The sequence below is a fragment of the Mesoplodon densirostris genome, chromosome 6, assembly GCF_025265405.1.
Source record: "Mesoplodon densirostris isolate mMesDen1 chromosome 6, mMesDen1 primary haplotype, whole genome shotgun sequence".
Taxonomy (NCBI): domain Eukaryota; kingdom Metazoa; phylum Chordata; class Mammalia; order Artiodactyla; family Ziphiidae; genus Mesoplodon; species Mesoplodon densirostris.
In genome coordinates, this window is record NC_082666.1 from 23,439,661 (window position 1) to 23,464,131 (window position 24,471).

General features: G+C 42.7%; 2 protein-coding genes across 8 annotated transcripts in view; both read right to left on the minus strand.

Annotated features, from left to right (window-relative positions):
- The window catches only part of FBXO10 (F-box protein 10), a 77,042-nt gene extending 73,828 nt beyond the window's left edge, over window positions 1-3,214 (minus strand). For 4 of the 7 annotated variants that reach the window (XM_060100906.1, XM_060100907.1, XM_060100905.1 and 1 more), the window contains exon 1: window positions 3,112-3,214. The gene's annotated coding sequence lies outside the window, so the exon portion shown is untranslated. The remainder of the gene's footprint in view (window positions 1-3,111) is intronic. The other 3 variants (XR_009532762.1, XR_009532763.1, XR_009532764.1) reach the window with 1 other exon arrangement.
- Window positions 3,215-18,176: 14,962 nt separating this feature from the next.
- TOMM5 (translocase of outer mitochondrial membrane 5) lies at window positions 18,177-21,598 on the minus strand. The gene is made up of 2 exons (XM_060101768.1): window positions 21,388-21,598; window positions 18,177-18,514 (listed from the first exon to the last, which is right to left on the minus strand). The coding sequence occupies exons 1-2, from the start codon at window positions 21,506-21,508 to the stop codon at window positions 18,480-18,482; spliced, it is 156 nt and encodes a 51-aa protein (XP_059957751.1). The 5' UTR covers window positions 21,509-21,598; the 3' UTR covers window positions 18,177-18,479.
- Window positions 21,599-24,471: the final 2,873 nt, after the last annotated feature.

A 24,471-nucleotide genomic window follows, 5' to 3' on the forward strand; every position in this document is an offset into this window, starting at 1 on the left:
AGGTTAGCATTCCTGAGTATCCTCGGTAGGCAGAATCCCGGAGAGTAGAAGCAATGTGCCAAAAAGCATTGGGTTAGGGTTAGGCAGAGAAGGGATTCAGCCTCCAAACCCTGATAAAAGGTTTGAAAATAGGGAAATCTATTGGGTGATCTGGGGTGACCCTGACCAAGGCTGCTAGTAAGAAAGGGCCCTCCCTATGTGCCGCCCAAACAGGGGAGACTGGAGGAACCCAGCCTGGTGACAAGCTCCACACGTGGCCCAGAGTGCAGTGCTTTGGGAGAATGGCTAATCACATCAGCATAAACTGAAAAAGCTCTAAACTTGGAAGCCAAGCATGGGATCAAGCTGGCAGGAACGTGGTCAATTAAGGCACTGAGCAGCAGTGACCACACATCCTTAGACCGTGCAGGGCAGCTCTTCAACTGTGATATGATACAGCTGTGTCAGGAATAACACTGTGGGTGGACGGCTCAGACTCTGCAGTTCCCTCCCCTCTGGAGAGTGGAAGACTGACTGACTTCTTTGGAGTGTTTGAGCCCCCGTGGGGCTTGGAAGTGGGAGACATCAGAATTCTCACTAAAAAGGGCATTAACGGACTTGGGAGGTTATTTGGAAAAATAAAGAAATATGTGACTGCTTAGAACCCAACTGGTGAAATGAGACGCACAGGTTAAATATCCAAAATGAAACAGACAAAATCTTAACCAAATGTCTCTGCTTATCTACCTTCATGTACACAATATCATGTGTATGAGTAGGAAACTAATACATCACTAAGCTAACAGAAAGAGTAAAGAGAGAAATAAGGAAACATCTCAGACAAAGCCCATGATAGGTGACTTAAGAGAAGGTTCATTCATTAAGGCAAACTGAAAGAACAATATGCTTCTTGTACTGTCTATTATTACTATGTGAATGACATATGTAAAAGGAACTTGTTTCTTTTACATCTTCCCTGAAAAGCTTCTCAATATGTGATGTCTTCTTGGTTGCCCAAGACAGGATCCTTCCCACCTGTGAAAGCTCTTGCTGGCTTGCAATCTACATCTTTATCAGACCCCCACTGATTTGCCCCTTGCATGTGGTAATGCCTTTGGATTATCCCTCCAAATGTTCTGAGATACCTAAACCAGGGTCTATACATGTTTTTATCTCTGTTTCTACTTATTCCCACTCCTCTTGGCCCTGCCACTGATGCACGATTGTTAAAGGAAACAGGTGGGGAGGGAGGAAAGAATAGTATGACTGCACTGTTGAAAAAAAAAACAGAACCACCACCAGAAAACAAACCCATAGGGAACTGCGTACTTCTTGACCATGTATTACTTAACAGCTACTTGTGCTATCATAAAAATACAATTCATCTGATAACCATGGAAACCAAAATGAAGGCACTGTGGTGAGGGTGGCTCTTTTCAGAAATCTAAAAACAGTAAGAGGCCTGAAATCAGAAAAAGAAATCCAAGCGCTGCAGGCCAGAGGAAATCCTTTACTAAAAGCCCTGACAAAGCAGCATTTTCTCCAGTCTCTAAAATCTCACCAGGCTTCAGCAAGGGCTCTGGGACTGCTGTGACTGATCATGAAACAATTCAGGCCTCTCTGTGTGCTTCTCTGTCCCTTGGGGCCAGCTGCTATGAAGAAGGCTCACTGGGAGCTGGAACTTATTACTTTAAATTGTACCAAAAACCAGCAGAGGAATGTGTGTGTGTGTATTTCCTCTCCAGCTCCTAGCAGGTACACAAGCACAAAGTGCTCCATAAATACCTGTTGAATAAATGAAGAATCAGGCTAGAACTCACCGAAAGCAAAGCATCTGGTAAACAGTGTGTGTTCTTTCCACCACCCAGTGCCAACATTCTGTTGGGTCCTGAGAAAATCAAAGTCCTGTCCTCAATTCTGGGTCCAGTTTCCCCATTTGCCTAAGGAGACAGCTGGATTAGATGGTTTCTCAGGCATCTTCCAGCTCTGACAGTCAATCACTGTATTGTGCTTTTTTTGGTGGCAGCACATGCCTGGCACTTTTCTTTCCCCTCAGAGGGAATCTGATACCCGTCTGCTCCAGTAATGTTCCCATCCTGCCTGACTCATTTGGTAGAAACAACGGGTTCACATGCCAATTGTAAATGAGAAGGCAAAGGGGGCCCAGACAGAAAAAAGGGGAAAGGGTTCCACTTGGCCCCTTTCTTAAGAAATCAAAACAGCATTCTTTTTAGGACTAAATACAGAAACGGATGTGTGATTATTCTAAACATCCCTCACGTGAATGTCTCTCTAGCTTATTAATTTAATACTTGTACTAACAGCACTGATTACTGAGCATTTCTCTGCCAGACACTGTGCTAAGTCCTATTACACTCAACCCTCACAACAATCTCATGAGCTGTTAAGGTTATTATCTTCTTTTAACAGATGAGGGTTCTATCTGGCTCGAGAACGCACAGTAAGTGGCAAAACTAGGATCTGAACCCAGGTGTAACTGACTCCTGAGTTCTGGCTCTTCAAATGGCTTTTCCATCTGTTCTTCACTGTAGTCCTGTGAGCAAGGGAGGTCAGGGGTTATCACCTTTACTTTAAAAATGTTGAAACTGAGTCTCGGGAGAGGCTTGCGATTTGCACAAAATACAGAAGACACTTAAAAAGGTGCCCGGCCTCAGACACTCGCTCCTGCGTTCCTAGGTGAGGGTTCTTCCCATCTCGAGTCTGCTCCTTCCTCTTCCACTTTCACTAACACACTCGCGAAACCTCAAGGCTGAAGGCAACCGCAAAGATACACCTTCCCGGCCCGGTCGTTTCACAGGAGGGGAAACCAAGGCACAGCTGTTCTCCGGCGCAGCTGAGCCTCCAGGTGCCAGCAGAGAGCGGGAGCGCGGGGCCCAGGGCGGCCTGAGGGCACCCTTCCCGGTCCCGCCGGGGCCAGGTGCTCAGGCTCCGGCAGGGCCGAACCGGGCGTCTTCGGCCGGGCGCCTCACAAAGCGCCCCAGGTCCCCGCGAGGTAGCCCCCGGCCGCCCGCGCCCCCTCCCGCGGGCCGCTCCCCGCTCCGGGGCCGGGGCATCCCGGGGACGCGGGCAGAACCACTTTGCCCGCAGCCTCCGCGGGCTATCCCCCCTTACCTCGCCGGGAGCTCTCCGGGACACTCGGCCACAGAAGTGCCGGCCGCGGGCGTCGAAGCCGCAGCGAAGACGGCGGCGCGCGGCCACGGGCTGCCGGTCACGGGCTGCCGGTCACGCCTTGAGCCCCGCCCGGGGGCGGTATTTGCTGGGCCACTGCGAGGCGGCGCTGTCACGTGACGCGCAGGGCGGGGCATGCCGGGAGCGGCGGTCGCGCGGCAGGGCTGGGCTTCCGGACCACCGCCGCGGAAACGAACCCTGCGGAGTCTGCGCAGGGGCGTCGGATTAGTCTTCAGGTGCTGCGAGGTCGAGTTTGCGGAAGGACGATTAAGGCTTGTACTGCGTGGCCCCACTGGGGCAGAAATAGAATCACTGGGTGGAAATTGCAGGGAGGCAGCTGGGGTCGATATAAAGAAAATTCTTCCAATCACCAGTTATCTATCAGTGTAATGGGATGTTCCAGGAGGTAGTGAGCAGCTTTGTAGGTGTGCACATTGGGGCTGGGTTCATGCATTCAACAAACTGACCGCTGGCTATGGTCCAAACAATATGCTGGGAGTATATATTAAATAATTTTATGTATAGCACAGTACCTGCCACATAGTAAATATTATCTAAGTGTTGTTGCTGCTGTTATTATTATGGGCACAGAGGTGAACAAAGATGATATGGTTTCTGTCCTCAGTTTTTGATTGGAGAAGGTAGACATTAATCAGATAGCACTTAAAAAATATGTATTTTAATTTGTGGTAAGTGCATTGAAGGAACCCAGATTTAAAACTAGGGGGCAAGGGAGAGTGGTCAGGGAAGACTTCTCAGAGAAAGGTAAGGAGTTAGCCAGCTGGAAGAGAGGCAGGGAAAGCCTGTGTGAAAGCTCTTGGGTGGGGTGGGGCAGAGGAGAGAACGTTGCTCTTTGGGTAAATGGAAGATGTCCAGTTTGTCTGAAGCTTATTGTGTTGACAGAGAACAGTGTAAGTGAAATTAAAGGCAGGTAGGGACCAGATCATGCAACATTTAGGTCACAATAGGATTTTTAAATTTTATATAAAAGGAAGCCATTGAAAGGGTGGAGGGTGTAAGTGATTTGACACCTTTTTTTTCTTTTTAAAGTATGATATTTCGAAAACAAAAATTGGAAAAAAAAAGTATGCCAGCTACTATGTGGAGAACAGACAGAAGAAAGAGTGGAAGCAAGTAGATTGGTTAAGACTTGGACTGGAGTAATGGTAGTGATGGTAGTGAAGATGGAGAGAAATAGATTTGAGATGTTTTTTTGAGGTAGTCAACCTGGCTTGATGTGGGAAATTAGGGGGATTCCCCAGTGTTCTAGCTTAACCTCCTGACTGGGCCCATGAAAGTGCTATTTAGTGAACTATTGTAAGGGGAACATATTGGGGAGGAGGGTGGAAGATCAAGAACTCAGTGTTTGACTTGTTAAATTTTAAATGCCTGTGTGCCATCCAAATGAAGAGATCAAAACGCATTTGGATACAGACCTTTGGATTTTAGAAGCGAATGTTAAGCCTCAGAAATCTAACTTAAGACTGCTGTGAAAAAGAAATCATTGCACCAGATTGAGGTTTGTAATAGCTGATCTCTGTGATCCCATTGACCTATCTCAGTCCTTAGTTCTACAGAATGTATTCTATAAAAATATATTACATCTATTATTACCATATGATGAATTTAGTATTATTACTAAACTCAGGTGAGGCCCAAGTTACTATGCAGCTTCTCTTTTATAAATGGAAAAAAACACAAACACACACCCTAAGGCCAACAATTTATTTTAAGCAAAGACAAAGCTGTACACACAGTAGCTAGATACAAATAGTAGACCACTCTGACTTACGTCAGATCAGATGAGAACAGGGGAGCTTCACGCTACAATGAGCATGATGATTTATCTCATTATGTATGACTGGCAAAGCTATAACATGTTTAATCCTTTGAAGAGTGTCCCATTGTATGAAACTGGTAGTCTAGATGTCTGTCAAAAAGCAATCAAAAGCCCGAGTTTCCAGATTTGTGTCAGCCAACATTATTGTTTTGGCATTTGTATAAAACAGCTAAGCCTTTCAAGGGAGTACAAGAGTACAACAGCCACTTTCTGTAAGAGCATGCTGTCTGTCTTTCTCATTAGTGGTGCAAACATCACTTGTCACATAGAAAATTTGTTTTTAAATATAAGTGCTTAACTATAAGAACATCATCTGTAAACCACAGTTGAATCCCCTCTTCTTTCTGCCTTCATCTCACCTGTGCTTTCCTCTATCCTACCATTTGATATCTACTGATTTCTCTCCTCCATTAGACTGGAGAGGACCTGCTCATCTTTGCATTCTGATACATAGTTGGTATTTATTATAAAAAGAGTAAGTACACATACAGCATCTCCTCAGTCATGTGAACTTTACTTACCTTGTTTTATGGAAAAGGGAGGCTCAGAGTGATTTGCCCAGGGTCAACACAGTAGACATCTGTCATTCCTTTTTGGTTGTCCCATACCTGAACTCCCTTCCCACATTTGGGAATTCCCCATCTTATGAGAGCTTGTTGGGAATCAGAGCATGCCTTTCACTATAGAAGCTGAAATTGATTTTTTTTTCTCTACTTCTCCACATGACCCTGACACTACAAATTAAATATTCCTCGGACTTTGAATTGGGAGCCAGAGACACAGCAAATTTGTATCTTGGAGTAATTCTCTTTGGTGACCATGGCAAATGCAGCAAGATGAAGTTCTTTGAGCAATACTGGCTGCTATCATAGTCCAGGGAGCTGTGGCCTTGGTAATAAGCAGTGGCATCTAATCTTCAGCAGAGATGGTGTCCTCACTGCACCAGTTGTATGGAGTGAGCAGGTGACAAAGGGTGATATTCCAGTTGCCTAGTCTCCAGGCCTCCTGGTGATGCTAAACTACCTATAATCCTTTTAATGAATTACTTTGCTCCTTAAATCTACTAAAACTGGATTTTGGTGTTCACAAGTTAAAAATCTGACTCATATAGTCACATAACTAATAGCAGAGCTGAGGACTTTGAACTAATTCTAGTGTTCCTTCCTAACATAAATCTGTATTCTCCAACAACCCACATTTTCTACATTACATATCGATGTCTCTAAATCACCCTTTGTTCACCAAATTTATCTTTTAATGTCAGCTAATTAATGAATATTTCAAGCAATTGTATGGTGAGGCAGCTGCCAGTGGAACATTCAGTTTCAGATGTAGCAGTATCACTGTACAGTTTATGTAATATTGAACATTTTTTTGTATTTTTGTTCATTATAGGCATAAAATGGAAAATGAAAATACTACTACTAATGTGACTGAGAAAAAGCTGAAAATAATCAGACATGCTTAAAGCAGATCTTTAGCCTTAGCAGAATGCTTATTGGACTAAAGCTAGCTGTGTGTTTCTGAAGAAAACAATTTAAGAACCTTTTATAACCCTGAAAATATTTCATAAGATACCGTGTTTAAAAGACAAAGTGTGTAAGTGATTGTGTAATGTTTTTACCTCTCAGTAACAAGTGTGTTCAACTTTTATACACGTGATTTCTATGTTTTCGTGAACTTGCACAAAAGCAGGCAAATGACACCACATAAGCATAGCTGTAAAACTGAGCGCACAGAAGTAGCAACTGTTCATGGTCTGCTGGGTGACATCTATAATAGAGTAGGGAAAAGACCTGGTACTTTATTTCTAATTTATTATTGTAGTCTTTAAAAAATAAGGTTACTAAGGCTTTGTTGTGTAGTATATTTTGGAGTTGTAGTATATATACTAGCCAGCAGATGTCAGCATGGGATCTCTTTCTTAAGACTGAAGTATGAAAACAATAAATAACAGGAGTTCCTGAAAGAACTGAAGGTCTTCTTGTTCTAACGTGCACAACACAGTTAAGTCACACTTGCCTTCTTCTTCCTTAAACATATATGCTTTAACACTTTTTCAAAGCCCACTCCCCCCCCCTTTCATGTGGACAGTTCCTATTCATCCAAATCTTACTTCATCACTTCCTCAGGGAGCCCTCCCTGCTTCTTCCCCAACCCAACCGGCCAGGCTCCTTTATTCCATGTTCTCACAGCTACCTTTACTTCACTCTCCTAGCAGTTTATATCATGACATAATTATTGATGAACTTAAGTAATGTGCGACTCCCCTGCTATTTTGTAAGCCTCTTAAGGATTGGTACAATGACCACATTCTTCTCTTCTGTATCCCTCACCTACCACAGTGCCTGGTCCTCTGTAGTCACTAAATAAATAAATGTCTGTGATTGTGAACACCTCCACCAGGTTGACTGGGAATATTTTTTCAGAGGCCTGGACAACAGGTAGTGTCCGAAAGCCAATCTTTGTGCCTTCAATTCAGCCCCTCCTTTGTAAAGATATTATGTGGGGCAGAAGAATGTGGGATAATACTTGTATTCAAGAGGAAAAGACAATGACAGAAACGTTTCCCTCACAGTGGCAATCCCTTCCCTGCTGTAGGGTATCCATGTTCAGCTTCTTACACATTTCCAGTGAAGAAGTGCCCCTTCTGTGACCCAGCTCATCTTGGTCACAGTAGTTGTTAGTGAGTTCGAGAAGGAATCTTCCCTCCTGGCTTCCAAACCTTTATCCTACTGTGCCTTCTGGGACCATTACTTTCTTTGACATAACAACCCTTTTAGTTTTTAAAAAACAGCTCTCAAACTCCTACTATAGGTCTTTTCAAGGCTAACCACCTCTAATTCTTTCAATCATCTCTCTAGCAGCATGGTTTCCAGACACCTTCAGTACTCTGCCAAACTGTACTCTGCCAAGGGGGCTACTCCTGAGGCATCTGTTAGACCTGGAGACCTTAGTGTTGTAATTTTACTGATGCAAGCTAAAAAATTGCTTTCATCTTTAATTTTGCTTGTTCCTAAACCAGTCCAGAATTTCAGATTTGAAAAGACCTTAATTTAAGGTCTGGTTACCCAAAGCAGATCCTGGGCCAGTTAAGTCACCTGGATGCTTTACAAAATAGAGTCCTGTGCTCCATCCATAGCAATTCTGATTCAGTAGGTCTTTGTTTAAAAGCTGCTTGTGTGGTTTGCAGCTTGTTTTGGAAAAGCCCTCTGCACATAATGCCTGACACTGCCAGTGTTCTTTTCCCTATTATACTTGAACTTCTCCTTTGGCAGGTATCTGTGCATGAAAATGCTCCCAACTGTCCCTAGTATGCATTCTTTGATTCCCTAGTACATAACACCTAGCACCCATTTACTCTTAAAATTTTGTGTGAAAAGAACATCAGTTACCCATAAACATGGAGACATATTTATCTTAAGCCCTTTTCCTACCAAGAAACAAGTATTAAAAATATGCTATTTTACCATCTTATTTACACATGGAATTGGGAAGAAGGAAATAAGTGATAGTCTGAGTCTATAGTATCTAGCAGTTTCTAGGCTCCCCCCAGTCCTCTGCTATTCTGTGTAAACTCAAGGAAGGTGATATAATTAAGAGTGATCTAAGTTCAATACACTTAACAGGCTGAAAAAAATTAAGTGCTTTCTGTCAGATCAGGAATAAATAAACACCTTGCAACTTAGGGAACAACAATTAAAAAATACAAATTCTTTTTATGGTGATGAACTTTTTTTTTTTTTGCGGTACGCAGGCCTCTCACTGTTGTGGCCTCTCCCGCTGCGAAGCACAGGCTCTGGACGCGCAGGCTCAGCGGCCATGGCTCACGGGCCCAGCCGCTCCGCAGCATGTGGGATCTTCCCGGACCAGGGCACGAACCCATGTCCCCTGCATCGGCAGGCGGACTCTCAACCACTGCGCCACCAGGGAAGCCCCTATGGTGATGAACTTTTTAAAAAATTAATTTATATTATTTTATTTTTGGCTGCATTGGGTCTTTGTTGCTGCAGGCAGGCTTTTCTCTAGTTGCGGTGAGTGGGGGCTACTCTTCATTACTGTGCACAGGCTTCTCATTGCAGTGGCTTCTCTTGTTGGGAGCATGGGCTCTAGGCACGCGGGCTTCGGTAATTGTGGCACACGGGCTCAGTAGTTGTGGCTCGCGGGCTCTAGAGTGCAGGCTCAGTAGTTGTGGCACACGGGCTTAGTTGCTCCACGGCATGTGGGATCTTCCCGGACCAGAGCTCGAACCTGTGATCCCTGCATTGGCAGGCGGATTCTTAACCACTGTGCCACCAGGGAAGCCCTATGGTGATGAATTTCTAAACAGTAGTAGCAAGCTTGCTAACAGGGAGGGTTAGGTTAAAGAGGGAAAAGTAGATGTTAAACTAAATGCCTTTCTCTTCAACTTCTTTAACGGCATCATTGTTTCACTAAGCTAACAACAGTATTTTACTAAGAATGATTTTTGATTTAATAGGTTTGAGATTTTACTTACACTATTATGTTCAGTAAAGAATCCTTGTCATTTGTTTCATATGCTTGTGACCAATGAAAACAATGGATATTACAGAAATTGAGTATGAAATTCTACAATTGATGTAAAGATTCAATAGTAAGCTTATTAAATTTTACTCAAAAGTACACTGAAAACATATAAATGCTGAATTTTACTAATGATGTTAAGATGAGCAATTTATTTGATCATCTCCTGGCTTTAATTCTTATCTACCACATTTCTAAAACCTTTTTTTGCAATATCTTTATTATTTTAAGTAATCTCTATATTGCTTCCCTTCTATCAGCTCAAATAATCAGAGACAGTGCAATTTGAATTTGGGGAAGAAAAGTATCATATAACCTCCCATTGCCATACGTATCACACCCAGCAGTAGTCTTCATTATGTTTTGCATTGTCCCATAAAAATTAGTCTTCAGTCTCTTGGTGTCATGAACATATCTGCACTTAGCTACTTTCTTTCCTCCTAAATAAACATATAACTTGGGGGAGGGTAAATTGTGGTAGTAGGTTAGATGTGGTCCTTGTCAGATTACTCCATATATGCTTAGCTGTGAAACAAACTCTGATCTTGTGCTAACAGCCTGAAAGGCCACAAGTTGGAGATTACATCTCTCTTCGGAAAACAAAATGAATGGATTCTGTTTTTCAGGATAGGAACTTTTCTCTCCAATGAAAGTGAAGGAAAAGTATTTTGGGCATAACAGGTCTTCAGGGCTACTTCCCACTCCTACAGCTGCCCTCAGCAGGACTGACCCTTCTGTTTTCTTCCTGGCCATCAGCTCCCTCCTGCTTTTTCCTCCTTATCCAAGCTTAGATGCCTTGTGCATTATTTCAGTCACTCCCTGACCCTGTCAGATCACCTTATCCACGTGGCAAGCCTCACCCCCAGAAGAATCCAACCTTCCACCTTCTCTGAGCTTAGGCAGCAGAGCAGTGCTAGAGAAAAAGCCCACATCCAAGCACTGCAAATTCATGATCACCTATCTTAACTGGGGTTCTAATACCATCTGACCTTTTTCTAGTTAGCTCCTCTCACACTTCCCACAACTAGTTAAAAAAACTTCTCCACTCTACTTCCATTCTATTATTCAGTGAATACTGAGTGCCTACTAGGTGCCAGCCACTCTTCTAGGTACTGGAATACTACAGTGAACATAGTAAGACAAAACCCCTGTCCTCATCAAGCATATATTTAGTGAAAAGAGACAATTAACAAAATAAATTAGGAAAAAATATATTAAATAAGTGCCAGGAAGAAAAATAAAGAAGGGGGGTATAGAGTGCCAAAGAGCTTGTAATAAAAAAAAAAAACATGTTGAAATACAATGTAACTATAGAAACATGCAAATATCCTAAGTCTACAACTTGCTGGGTTTTCACAAATTGAAACATCTTATAACCTTTAAAGGAGTTGGTAAAGGCCTCAATGGAAAAATGCCATTTAAGCAGAGACCCAAGGAGAGGGACTGAGGCACTTGGAAACCTAAAGGAACAGAGCATCCTAGGCAAAGGAAACAGCCAGTGCAAAGACCCTGAGGCAGTAGCATGTCTCGTTTGTTCGAGGAAGCAAGGAGGCCAGTACGGCCAGAGTGCAGTGAGGGAGAGGAGAATCATAAAAGGTAAGATCAGAGAAGTAATGAGGACCAGGCTGTACAGAACTTTGTGGGCAACCAGAAGCACTTTGGCTTTTACTCTGAATAAGACAGGAAGCCACTGAAGGTTTTTCAGCTGTAGTGACACTTTCTGGCTTAAATTTTCAGAGAACCATTGATGGCTGTGTTGAGGACAGACTGCAGAGGGGCAAGGGTGGAAACAGGGAGTCTAGTTAGGAGGCTGTTGCAATAATTCAGAAAAGTGATGATGGTGGATTGGACCAGGGTGGTGGCAATGAAGTTGGTGAGAAGAGGTCAGGTTCTGATTCTGACTCAAGGGCCAGCAGGGTTTTCTGAAGGAATAGTGTGGGACGTGAAAGAGAGGAGTCAAGGCTGACACTTGGGGTTTTAGTTTAAGCAACTGGAAAGACAGAATTATCATCTCCTGTGACTGAGAGGAGTGGGTTTCATGAAAGGGGACAGCTGGGAGTTTGTTATTGGACAAGTTTGGAATTAAGGCGAGACGTGTAGGCTGGAGATACAAATTTGAGAGTTCTCAGCCCATAAATGGCATTTAAAGCCAAGAGATCAGGTGAGATCACCAAGAGTCAGTGCAGCATCTATACTGTAAATAAAGAGGTCTAAGGAGTAAAACCTGGGGCACTGCAAGTTTCAGAGGTTAGAGGTGAAGAACCAGCAGAAGAATCTGAGGAAGGGTGGATAAGTGGAATAGAAAGGGTGGATAAGAGGAAAATTAAGAAGGCCCACAAGGTGGTTAAAATAGTAAGAGGTAGTGTGTTAAATGCTGCTGACAGGGTAAGACAGGTCAGTGTTAACCTTGACAAGAGCAGTTTCAGAAGATTCATGGGGATGCAGACCTAACTGGAGTGGGTTCAGGAGACAATGAGATGAAGGAATGAAAATAAAAGCCACCTTATTGAGGCATTTAACTGAGAGCACAGAAATGGGATGGTAGATGGAGAGGGCTGAGGATTCAAGAGGACTATGGTAGATGCTGTGCTGAACCACCCAGATCTCAACTTTGGGATGAAGAAACTCATTCCCCCAGCGGCTAGGAGTGTTAGCTGCTGACACCTCACAGCTGCATCCCCCTCAGGTCAGATGAAGGAAGCTGCCTCCACTGAAATACACCCACCCACCAGACCCCATGCAACGGCTAGTTGATGCAAGGGTCCAAAGGCCCTGCCCTCTTGCCTTGTTAGGACTTCTCTGAAGGGCCATCCCAGCATCAGTTACCTGTGGGACTGACTAAAGCTGCTTTTGCAACTAGGGCAACCAAACATTCTGGCTTGCCCAGGACTGAGAGGTTTCAGTGCTAAAACTGGGATAGTCCTAGATGTCCGTATTTGCAGCTGCACCACAGTTCAACTTCTCCTGCCCAAACTTGTTTCACGTGCACTCTAAAGTGTTTTCCCCAAAAATATTCCCCCCAAAACCTCCTGCACAAAATCTCAGCATCTGCTCCAGGGAACAGACTGGCAACAGGGCTTTTAAAAAAAATTCTTTTTAAAATAGAAGAAATCACAGCCCTTTTGAATACTATTGGGAATGATCCAATAAAGAAAGAAAAGTGAGGGAGAACTGCTGGATCATGATCCTTGGGTAGCTGATGCGGGTGGGACTGATTGTATGCATGTGGGATGGGTCTGGCCTTAAATAGGAGCAGACTTTCCTAACAGGAGGGAGGGTACAAATGCTGGTGGGTGGGTTATCAAGGGGTAAGTTTATGGAAGCTTTCCTCTGGATACCTCTATTTTCTCAGGGAAAGAAGAAGCAACATCATCAGCTGAGCTTGAAGATGAGGGAAGATCCTGGGGGTTTGAGAAGGTATGAAATGTTTATCTAGTGGAGAAGAATGAACTAAGGAAACACAGTGGTCCTGCAGGACCCAACTGAGGTTCAGCAGTCATTATTTTCCAGGTAGAACCTGTCAGGATGTTTCTTTCCAAACACTTTCTGGTGCACAGAGTAGGCAAAGAGCTGGATTTAACCAAGGTGGGGTTTTGCCAGAAAAGTACAATGAAGCTAGAGGGAGGGAAGAGAGTTGAAGGCGTATGCAAGAATGATTACAATGATGGCTAATGGAGTATAAGTTGAGGCATGAGGGCAGTGAAGCACAGAAACTAGGTGGTAGGGTGAATAGATCCATGGTAGAGTCTGGTGGGGCTAAGTTATTTGTATTGGAGGAAGGAAATTAAATCTAGGCTATGGCTGTGGGATTGAGTGACTAAGAAGACTAAGGAGGACTGAGGTCAGCAAATGTCTTTCCAGAGAAAGCAGACCTGGGCAGAAGGAAACTCTTTCAACTTTCCCCTACCACATCTAAACCTTTATTACACGTGGTAGGCAGAATGCCCCCACCCAAAATGTTTATGTCCTAATCTCCAAACCTCTTAATACATAGCCTAGATGGCAAGAGGGACTTTGGAGATGTAATTAAGGATTCAAGGAAGACTCCCTGATTTCTGGTTTAAGCAGCTGTGTTGATGGTACCATTTACTGAATTAGGCAACAAGTTTCAAGTGAAAAATAACGGGTTCAGTTTTGGATCTGCTAAGCTGAAAATATCGGTGAGATGGAGATGCTGAGTGAGCATATGGATATCAAACATGGCCAACATTTCAACTGGAAATAAACATTGGGAGTTTCTTCTAAATAGATGGTAATTAAAGCCATGGTCTTTAATGGGCTGGAAGTTTATAAAGAGAAGATAATCCAGGACCAGAAAGTATTTCAAGAATGATCACATAGTCAGTGAATAATAAAGTTTGCAAAAGATGGTAGAACAGGTAAGGGATTTACCCTAGATATGAAGAGGATGAGGCCATGATAACAGGAGATGGAGGAAGGAGTGCTATAAATGTACTAGTTTGCTATTGCTGCTCTAATAAACTATTCAAACTTAGTGGCTTAAAACAACACAAATTATCTTACAGTTGTGGAGGTCAGAAGTTTGAAACAGGTCTTAAGGGGTTAAAGTTAAGGTGTCAACAGACCTGTGGTCCTTCCGGAGGCTCTAGGGGAGAATCCATGCCTCACCCTTCCCAGCTTCTGGAACACAGAGGCTGCCCACATTCCTTGGCTTGTGGCCACATCATTCCCACCTCTGCTTCTGTTGTAATATCTTCTCTGACTCTGCACCTTCTTTCTCTCTCTCATAAGACCCTTGTGATTACACTGGGTCCCTCCAGAAATAATCTCTACACCTCCAGAGCCTTCCCTGAATTCCTTCTTTCCCCTACGCTACATTTATCTGAATCAATACTGGTCTGCTCATTCATCCTCCTTGATCTCCCCTTCAAACCTAGTCCCTACACTGCATCTAGGTTTAAGTAAGCAATTTTGAACTCCCCTTGATCAATATGATTTGAACACCTTAATCAATATGATTCCTGCCTGGCGCTCCCTTCTCTAACCTTTTCCCATAGACAACCACAGTTAATCCTTCAAGTCTAAACCTCCAGCAAGGTGAGGTCCTCCAGACGTCCACCTGTATGGAATCCTACGATGAATTATAGACCAAAACGGCTGTCCCATGACTGTCCATTCCCAGCTTCTGGCACAAGAGCATGGCATATAATAGAAACTCAGTAACCGATCAATGAATTAGTAATCTCTGGGACTTTAGAAAGCCAGACCCTATGTGAAATCATTTTCCCTATATAATTTGCAACAGAACAAACGTCTCACCTTTAAAATAATAAAACAGTTCTGTAATGTTGGCAGCCATTTCACACTCTGCCAAATTCTGCCCTTCACTTCAGAGCAGGTGTCCTATAAGCCAGATCCAGCCTGACACAATTCTGCATAGTTTTATTTGAACACAGCCATGCTCATTGGCTTACATATTGTCTAAGGCTGTTTTCACACTGCAACTGAAGAGTTGACAGGGACCACAGAGCCCACAAAGCCTAAAGTATTTACCATCTGACTGTGAACAGAAAGCTCGCCAATTCCTGCTTTAGCGGCTTCTTTGATGACCTAAGCTACAAGCAGAATTTATCCAGTGATCAAGTCATAGCAAAACAGAGTAAAATGTCTGGCCGATTTCCTTTTGATACTATCTACAACACTCTCCGGTGCTTGGATCTTATAGGTAAAGAGAGACACTCAGCTCAAGCAAAGTAGGGGGAAGAGAAAGAGAAGATGATTCCTCACTTGTTCTTCATTCCAAATCTAGGCCCAAGTTTACCCACCTGCAAGCTATGGAACACACTGTAATTGAAATGCTAACTCACTTCACAGAAGAACTACAAAGAGCAATGATAAAGCAGTTTGAAAATGAAATGCACTGGTAGCAGAAGAACACTAGCCTAATTTAGGAGCAAAATTCCTACTTCTGTTTTCTAATTACTATTTCTGAACCGTTAATTACAAGTATTAGACACCCCCGGTGGAGTTTATGGCCTGAATTTTTTTTTTTTTTTTGCGGTACGCGGGCCTCTCACTGTTGTGGCCTCTCGCGTTGCGGAGCACAGGCTCCGGACGCGCAGGCTCAGCGGCCATGGCTCACGGGCCCAGCCACTCCGCGGCATGTGGGATCTTCCCGGACCGGGGCACGAACCCATGTCCCCTGCATCGGCAGGCGGATTCTCAACCACTGCGCCACCAGGGAAGCTATGGCCTGAATTTTTAAAAGTCAGCTGTAAAAAACTAGACCATCATATTTTCTCTTATTGTAACTTGAACATGTGCTGGAACCAGGGTAACAATCACCACCCCCCACAAAGAAAAGCACTAAAGGACAGGGTACAATAAATAAACATTAAAAGGCCCTAAACCTTGGCCAGCTGCTATTTATTAGCCACTGAAACTTCCAGTCTCAAACTCCCCATCTGTAAAATGGCATTAACACTGATGGATTAAGGCTGTTTTTAGGTAATGAATTTTAAGTGTTCAGTAATTTTGAAGTTTGTATATAATCAGAGGATAAGCATGCTATCTCATAACATCTGGAAATATGAATGAAATCTGTTAGTGGAGTGAATGCCAGCACAAATCACTTATAAACACCTTATACCAAAGACGAACCATTAATAACAACTAGTGTTTACCAAACGTCAGCACTGTGCTCTACTTGCATTCTCTCATTTCATCCTTACAACACACTGAAGTAGACAGATGTTTCTATTATGCAAATTTTACAGATGGAGAAAATGAGATACAGACATTCAGTTGCTTACAAGTCATCCGTCTCATAAGCGTTGCAGCCAGGACTCAAAATAAGGTGTTTATGATCACAGTACTATATACTGCACCCCTTTAAGTCAGGGATGGATATAAATTACCAACATGAAACACAGCATCACAGGGTTAAAATACATGCTGTCTGGGCAAAGATGGTGGATTGAGCACCGGCTACTACTTCCACTCCCTCCGGAAATTCCATTAAACAACATCAAAGATTTTTAAGATGTTTGTTTAAAGACTGTTTAGGTATAAACCTGAAAGGATGGAAAAGGAGGAGAGGAGACAAGAGCAACAAAGTAAGAAGCTGGAAAGCAGGTGGACCAATAGTAAATAACCTGGTAGAAAACCAAATTCTGAGTCAACAATAGGAAAAGCAAAACAAACAAAACCCAATTTACACCATAGAATTCCTAAAAGGTTCGGGAACTGGTGGTTTCAAGTACCTTTGGAAGTAGGGCACGAAGGCGTACACACTAAAAAAAAAAAATTGGTTGAAGGTAGTTGGATGCTCTCTGCAACTCTACAGTTAAGTAGCCTCTCTTCCCCAACTCCCTCCCCAGATTAGAATTTTATTTTCTGAAAAGGGTAAAATAGAGAGTTCTCTGGATTCTGATACCAGGCAGTTATGGGTAAGGGTACTGTACTCAATATAGAGACTCACTGAACAGACACATACTGGACACGAGATACGGAAAACAAGACACCCAATACGGGAGAAGAGGGAAAAGGAATCCCCAGGATGATGCTGAAGGGAGACCCGAGAATACAGCCACGCATCAGGCATAGAAGACTATCAGCGATTTAGATAAATGGCAAAAAGTTTAGCTGATTTAGTGTGATAAGTTCACAGAAAACTAAGCCTAGGAAAATCAAAAAGATGTACAGGAAAAGAAAACAAACAGCATTTGGAGCCCTAATGAAAGCAATCTAATCAAAATCAACACTAATAAGTACACTGGAAGGAAGTAGAAATGACATGCATGAGAGATGGAGGTAAGGAGAGGGAAGAGACACAAATCCTTACATGCATGGAGAAGTCAGTAGGCAATGTCAAAACAGAAAAATCATAAAGTAACAACATAATCGTGTTATTTAGGGACAAGAAGTTAAACTCAATGTAATTAGCTAAAAAGAAGTGAATGTAGTTGTACCTGGGAAGAAGGTTAAGGACTTTCCCCTTCTCCCAACAAACTTGGAGAACTACCTGACTTAAAAATATAGCGTTTTCCCCCTTTGGTGGTATTACATATTCTCAGCATCAAGCAGTAATGTTGCCTTTCATAAAGATTGCTTAAGAATAAAACCATGTTTTATCAGGATTAGCAAATTCTCCAGTACAAAACAAGAGGAACTCAATTTAATGCAGTTTGTAATAGTCACAACATAGTAGTCTCACCAGTGACTGCTGGCTTGCAGCAAAAAGTGGGTTAAGAAAAATAAAAGCTCTATTTTTCTTAGTTGGTACATTTATTAAAAATATAGGGCTTCCCTAGTGGCACAGTGGTTGAGAGTCTGCCTGCCGATACAGGGGACACGGGTTCGTGCCCCGGTCCGGGAAGATCCCACATGCCACGGAGCGGCTGGCCCGTGAGCCATGGCCACTGAGCCTATGCGTCCGGAGCCTGTGCTCCGCAACGGGAGAGGCCACAACAGTGAGAGGCCTGCGTACCGCAAAAAAAAATATATATATATATAGAGAGAGAGAGACTAATGGTCCTGTGCTTAAATGACATGGTGTGCGCTGGCTTCAATAAAACATAACTAATGGAAAGGAACTCTTCAACAAATATACTCCAAACAGAAGGAAAAAAAGTACACAGAAATGACTCACACGACAGTGCAATTGCAGACATAATTCCCTTATAATTAATACTTGCTAGAAAACGGAGTCTGACATCATGTACAATAACACCAACATTCACCGAGGCTGAATATCACAGGTACGTCTCTTCATACTTCCCAAATAGTTTTATCTTTTAGCTATAAAGGTCAGTTACCAGAGCCAAACTTGTTCTTAACAAGTAGAATTTTTACGTCCATTTAATCAAAGAGTCTCTTACATCTTTCTGGGTCTATTCATCTGCAGATAGCAGTAGAAACTGTAACCAGGTTCTTCATATCATGCATTCACACGTGAAGCCACTCTTCATATGCTGTCCAATTTCTTTAAGATAAAAGGAGCTGAAAGAAAAATAAATCCAGAATTTGTTTTCAGATCCAGATAATCACAAGTTACATATGGAATTACAAGATTGGGAGATAAACCTTATAGTTCAACATATTTTTCAAAACAACTCCAAATGTGGCCAAGCCTCTGCCTGCACACCCAGCCTAAGGGAATCACTGTCTTTCAAGGTAGCCCATCCCACTGTCATGCAGCTAGAATTATTACAAAGTTCATTTTTCACTCTATAAAATCTTTTCTCCAGGTAGTTCTCGCTCTTAGGATGATAAAGAGGAAATCCAATCCTCCTTCAAATGAGAAGCCTTTACTTTGTGATTTAACCGTCAAAGGAACAAAACTCAAGAAGAAACAAAATGGCATTTTTCACTTTTGAAAACAATTTGAAAGAGAGTGGGGGAAAACATTGAAGTAGGGATCCAGAAGAGCTGGACACATATTTTGGTTCCCCCACTGATTAGTTATACGACATTTACATGCTCCTGTTCACATCTGATACAGTCCTACGTCAGTTATTATGAGTAGGGTGGTGAAGATATGTCTAGAAAACAAAGAAGTGTTATCACAGGGATCAAAAGAAGTGATATTACTGCCTTGTGTAACAGTGCCATGGCCAAAATAAGCACATGAAAAGATGCTCAGCATCATTAATCGTTAGGGAAATGCAAAATAAAACTACAGCTAGATACCACTTCCCACCCACTAGGATGGCTACCAACAAAAGAACTGTAGACAAGGATGTGGAGAAACTGGAACGCTTGTGCACTGTTGCTGGAAATGTAAAACGGTATAGCTGCTATGGAGCACAGTATAGTGGTTCCTCAAAAAAAAAAAAAAAAATGGTGGCTGCCAGCAGCTGGGAGGAGCGGGGAATGGGGAATTACTGTTTAATAGCTACAGAGTTTCAGTTTTATAAGATGAAAAGAGTTCTGGAGATGGTGGTGATGATTATACAATATTATGAATTTAATACCACTAACCCAAACACTTAAAAATAGTTAAGATGGTAAATTTTATATGTATTTTATCAAATTTAAAAATATTGGGAAAAAAAGGTTGTGACCAAAAAAGCTGCCAGATTATTTCTCAATACCCATACTACATTAATAAAACATTTTGTTAATATTAAACTGAAGATATTGAAATATGTCAGAAGCTGACCAAGTCAGCAGTATGCTCAGGCTTTTTTTTTTTAAACTAATTCTTGTCAGAAAAAAAAGTAACAGTCATCAAAACAATGGATAAACAAAGTGTAGGATATCCATACAATGGAATATTATTCAGCAATAAAAAGGAAGGAAATACCGATACATGCTACAGTATGGACAAACCTTGAAAAATTATCCTAAACACAAACGGTCACATATTGTATAATGCCATTTATATAAAATGTCCAGAATAGGGAAATCTATAAAGACAAAAAGTCAATTAGTGGTTGCCAGGGGCTGGGGACGGTGGAATATGGGGGAATGACAGCTAATGGGCATGGTGTTTCTTTCAGAGGGGAAGAAAATATTCTAAAACAGACTGTGGTGATGGCTGCACACCTCTGACTATACTAAGAATCAATGAATTGTACACTTTAAATGGGTGAATTGAATAACATGCAAATTATATCTCAATTTAAAAAGGGATAAGGAACAGTATTCTGTTTAAAAAAATTTTTTTGATTCATCTTAAATACAAAGGTCATTGAGAAGAAGCAAATATTTTACTGGTAGCTAAGTCAACCAAAAAAAGGTAAGAGGAGGAAATAAGTAAAGTTGGGAGTTGTAAAAAGTTGTTGAAGGAGCAAGATGATTTGGGAGTTTCTGTTCACCAGGGCTCCCTCCTCTGGGGAACCATAGTTAACACCACAGGCAGTGAAAGGGGCAGAGTAAGGGAGACGAGACCTCAAGAGCTCTGGCCTTAGGCCCAACATGAGCCTTCCACGAGGCTCATGAAGACTTGGTACGGTCTTCATCTATATGAATCATCTCTGCCTCTCCATCCAGACCTGTCAACAATGTACAGCAAGGAACAATGAAAAGAATGCTGAACTGAAAATGAAGCGGCAAATGAAGGGGCAATTCACTTCTGAGTTTCCTATCAGTAAAAATAGAGAACGAATCTATAAAACTGCATCCAGCTCTAATATTGTGTGCCTGCAATTCTAATACTTTGCATAAGTCCCCTCTGAAAGTCGAGTTCACATTTGCAAAGGGGATATACAGAGACTTAGGCCCTGCCTCTCTCAAAGGGCTATTGTCAAGATCAGGCAATGCAAAGTTTCTACCAAACATAAAAGTCAACTAAATCCTCAGGTATTATCATTAATCCTAGACTCATATCCTTTATTCTTCTTTAAAAAAAAGAAGAAGAAAGAAAAAAAGGTAATTATTTACTTCACCCTCTACAAATAAAAGGAACAAAAGCTTTTGGATTTCAGAGGTAAGCACTGATGTAAGGAAACTTGGCAGTCGGTTAAGAACTCTGGATTCTAGGTCAAGATCATTCACCGAATTGATGAGTGACCTTGAGCCAGCCATTTCTCCACTCTAAATGCCAGTTTTTCTGTCTGCAAAACGAGGGACTTGCTCTGGGGGATGACCTTACAGGCTCTTTCAATTCAAACGCTCTTAAGACAGGGCGGGACTGGGTGATTAACCTCGCGGTCCCAGCCGCCGCTTGTACTCCGGTACCCCCACCCAGACCCGCAGAGCCTAAGCAACGCGCGCATGCGCCCGCTGCCCTCGACGTGCACGTCCCTTGCACCCCGCGACCGCTCAGCTCCGCTCCAGGGACCCCAAAAGGCCGGTGAGACCAGAGTTGGGCGGGCAGTGTCGGCGAGCTCCCTGCTAGTCTCACGGCCACAGCCTGGAAGGACACTCACTGACTCGCAGCAGGGCCACATAGATGAGGAAATTCCGTATGGAGGAGATCACATCCTCGCGCATCTTCCGTTTCATCTCCTCCGGGTCCAGCTTCGGCGCAAGGCCCTCGATCCGGAACATCGTGGCTCTTCCTCACGTTTTCCAGCGGCAGCCCTCCGCTCTTCTCAGCTGCCTCCCAGCGCCGGCACTCGGCCTAACCCCATTTCCTGTTCCCGCCCCTCATTTTCACGCGTGGCGACGGGAGCCTGCGAAGGACAAACTTCATCCTTAAACTGAGCTGTTCTGAACGAGGGCGGCCTGAAGGGGGTGCACGTAATATTAGCCACGCAGGATTCGGGTTCTTCCAGGCTGTTTATTTAACAACCTGTGTCCTGAGAGGAGCGCGCGGAGCTGCAAAGTGCTTTTACGCCTCAGAGGGGGCGGTGCACATAGGTATCACCATAAATAATAATAGTTAACATTTATTGAAGTATTTATACGAAGTACAGTTCTACCGCATGAATTCGACATTATAATCTTCATTTCCTAGATGAGAAAATTGAAGCACAGACATGTTTAAAACAACAACTTGCCCAAATGTGCTTTAAAATACCTCGAGAGGGCTTCCCTGGTGGCGCAGTGGTTGAGAGTCCGCCTGCCTATGCAGGGGACACGGGTTCGTGCCCCGGTCTGGGAAGATCCCATATGCCGCGGAGCGGCTGGGCCCGTGAGCCATGGCCGTTGAGCCTGCGCGTCCGGAGCCTGTGCTCCGCAACGGGAGAGGCCACAACGGTGAGAGGCCCGCGTACCGCAAAAAAAAAAAAAAAAAAATACCTCGAGGAAAAAAAAGTGTTGGGAAAGAGAGATGAAAGGATATTAGCAAAATATTGAAAATTGCTTAAGCTGGTGATTAGTGTATCATTTTAGTTAATTCTAGTCTTCTATTTTCAGTATTTTTGAACTTTTTAATGAATGATAAACGAAAACAAAAGGACGCAGATGATGAAATTTGCTCAAGACTACACAACTAGTAAGTGGATGAGCAGGGTTTTATACCTAGTTAGACCGGTAGCATCCCAGACACAGAATTTTTAACATTTTCCGTATTATTGTTGTCTTCTCATTTCTGGGGTTAACTGATCATCACAAATTATAGTATTGGCCCAGTAATACAGTATATGTAAATGAAATTTAGCTCTGTTCAAATTTTACAGATAAGGACAGAGAGGCTTAGAAACCAAGTGTAATGCTTAAAGTCCTTCTGCTAGTGATGGGCAGAGGTAGGGTTCTAATGCAAATAATTATAATGTCAAGTCAAATTCTCTTTCCCCTGAACCCTGTTGTTCACCTGTTAGTCTTTATTAGACATTAGTGCCTGCTTGGATGGGCATCCCTGGAGCCAGAAGGTAGGAATTTAATGCAACCAGATTTCCTGTCACAGAGTCATCAAAACAGTTGTTAGAGGCTGCTGCCCCAAATTATGCATGCCAACTAGCCATGTATAATCCTTAGACATGAACCAGATGACTGAATTGCTCACATAATTCAAAACCAGAATGCTCCTGCATTGCATAGCAACAATGGAGTTTAGATAAATTAGAACAGTAATTTACTATGGGAGCAACTGATAACTCTAAGTATTGCTGTCCACCTTCCTGACTGACAGAATGTAACACATTAGGTCAAGAAAGGGAGCTCATCTGCCTATTCAGGCTTTAGTAACCTCTTGCATCTATAATTCATGCAGTGGAATAGCAGAGGCAGCTCTGGAATGGGAGGGGCTGACTCCCAAGGAATAGCTCCATCTAACCCTTCAAGAGTGTTTAGAAAGGCTGCACTGATGCTGGAAAGCAGTGGAGGCTGTGGAAAGAACTTGAACAAGAAGACTGGAGATGTAGCCTTCAGATCTGGTCCTGACATTATCTAGCCATGTGATGAGGCCCAAGTCTCTGTTTAGCTGCAGCTATGTTTCTTTAGTTGTAAAGGGAGGAGATATGATTCAGTTCTCTTGCAGTCCCTTTCAGTTCTAACAGTCTATGCATTTGAATTCTAATTGTGTCATCTAGGACATTCTGGTCTGGAGTGTATGGATGTCAAAATATTATCAAATGTGGTGAAACATCAAAAGACCAGTGTGTGTGTTTTCCATGGTAAGAAGGATGTAACATATTGCATCCATCTGAATAGTGAGGCAAAACGAACTGGGAAGGAATGAGTTCTTACGTGATTCCAGTAACTTAGATCCCCAGTGCTGACCGAGTTTAGGTAAACAGTTCTCATATGGAACTACCAATTTTTTTTTCCTCTACTAAGATGCTCTTAAGTAACTTCCCTGGATTCACAGGGAACCTAAGAGGGGAGAAATTAATAGAAAATCATGTTTCTTGGTGAAATAGAACAGATTTTTAGCATTTGAATTTTATTCATCCAATGTTTACTTGATGATATGGTTGTAAATGGCTGATTTGTTAAAGGTAGCATGATTCTTGTAACAGTTCTCTTCAAAAGGTCTGGTGCTTGCCTCCCTATTAGAGAGACAGGAAAGTAGTGGGTGGAAATATGGCGCAGCTGTGTCTTGGGGTGAGGAATTGGTTCTGAATGCAGTCTAGGAGGTGAACTGTTCCTGTCTCAGAAATGTTCATCCTGATGAGCTCTCTTCCCCTTGCATGGTTCCTCTGGCTGTAATGGAGGAAACTTTGTAAGAGGTTTGACTACTTTCTTTGTCTTTTCTTTTAGTGGTTTTTGCTTGTTTGTTTGTTTAGCATGTAGGTAGTGGTATTGTCCAGTTATGGTTGGCTTAGGTGAAGCAAACTGAGAGAACATACTTCAGGAAGTTAACACTGGAGTGAGTTGTTTCACATCTTGGACCACTCATTTTGTTCCTCGTTGGAATGATGAAGGACTTGGGTCTAATCTTTAAAATCACTTGAAGCTCTAAAATGCTGAGATTCTTTCCTGTTCTTCCTTCATAACCTTGCACTAAAGTCTAAAAGCAAAGGATTCCTTGTGATTTGCCATGAAAGGCAAAAATAAAAAGTATGCATGCACAATTTAATATTGATATTTGTATTATTTAGTCTGATCACAGAGGAGATGGTAGCTGA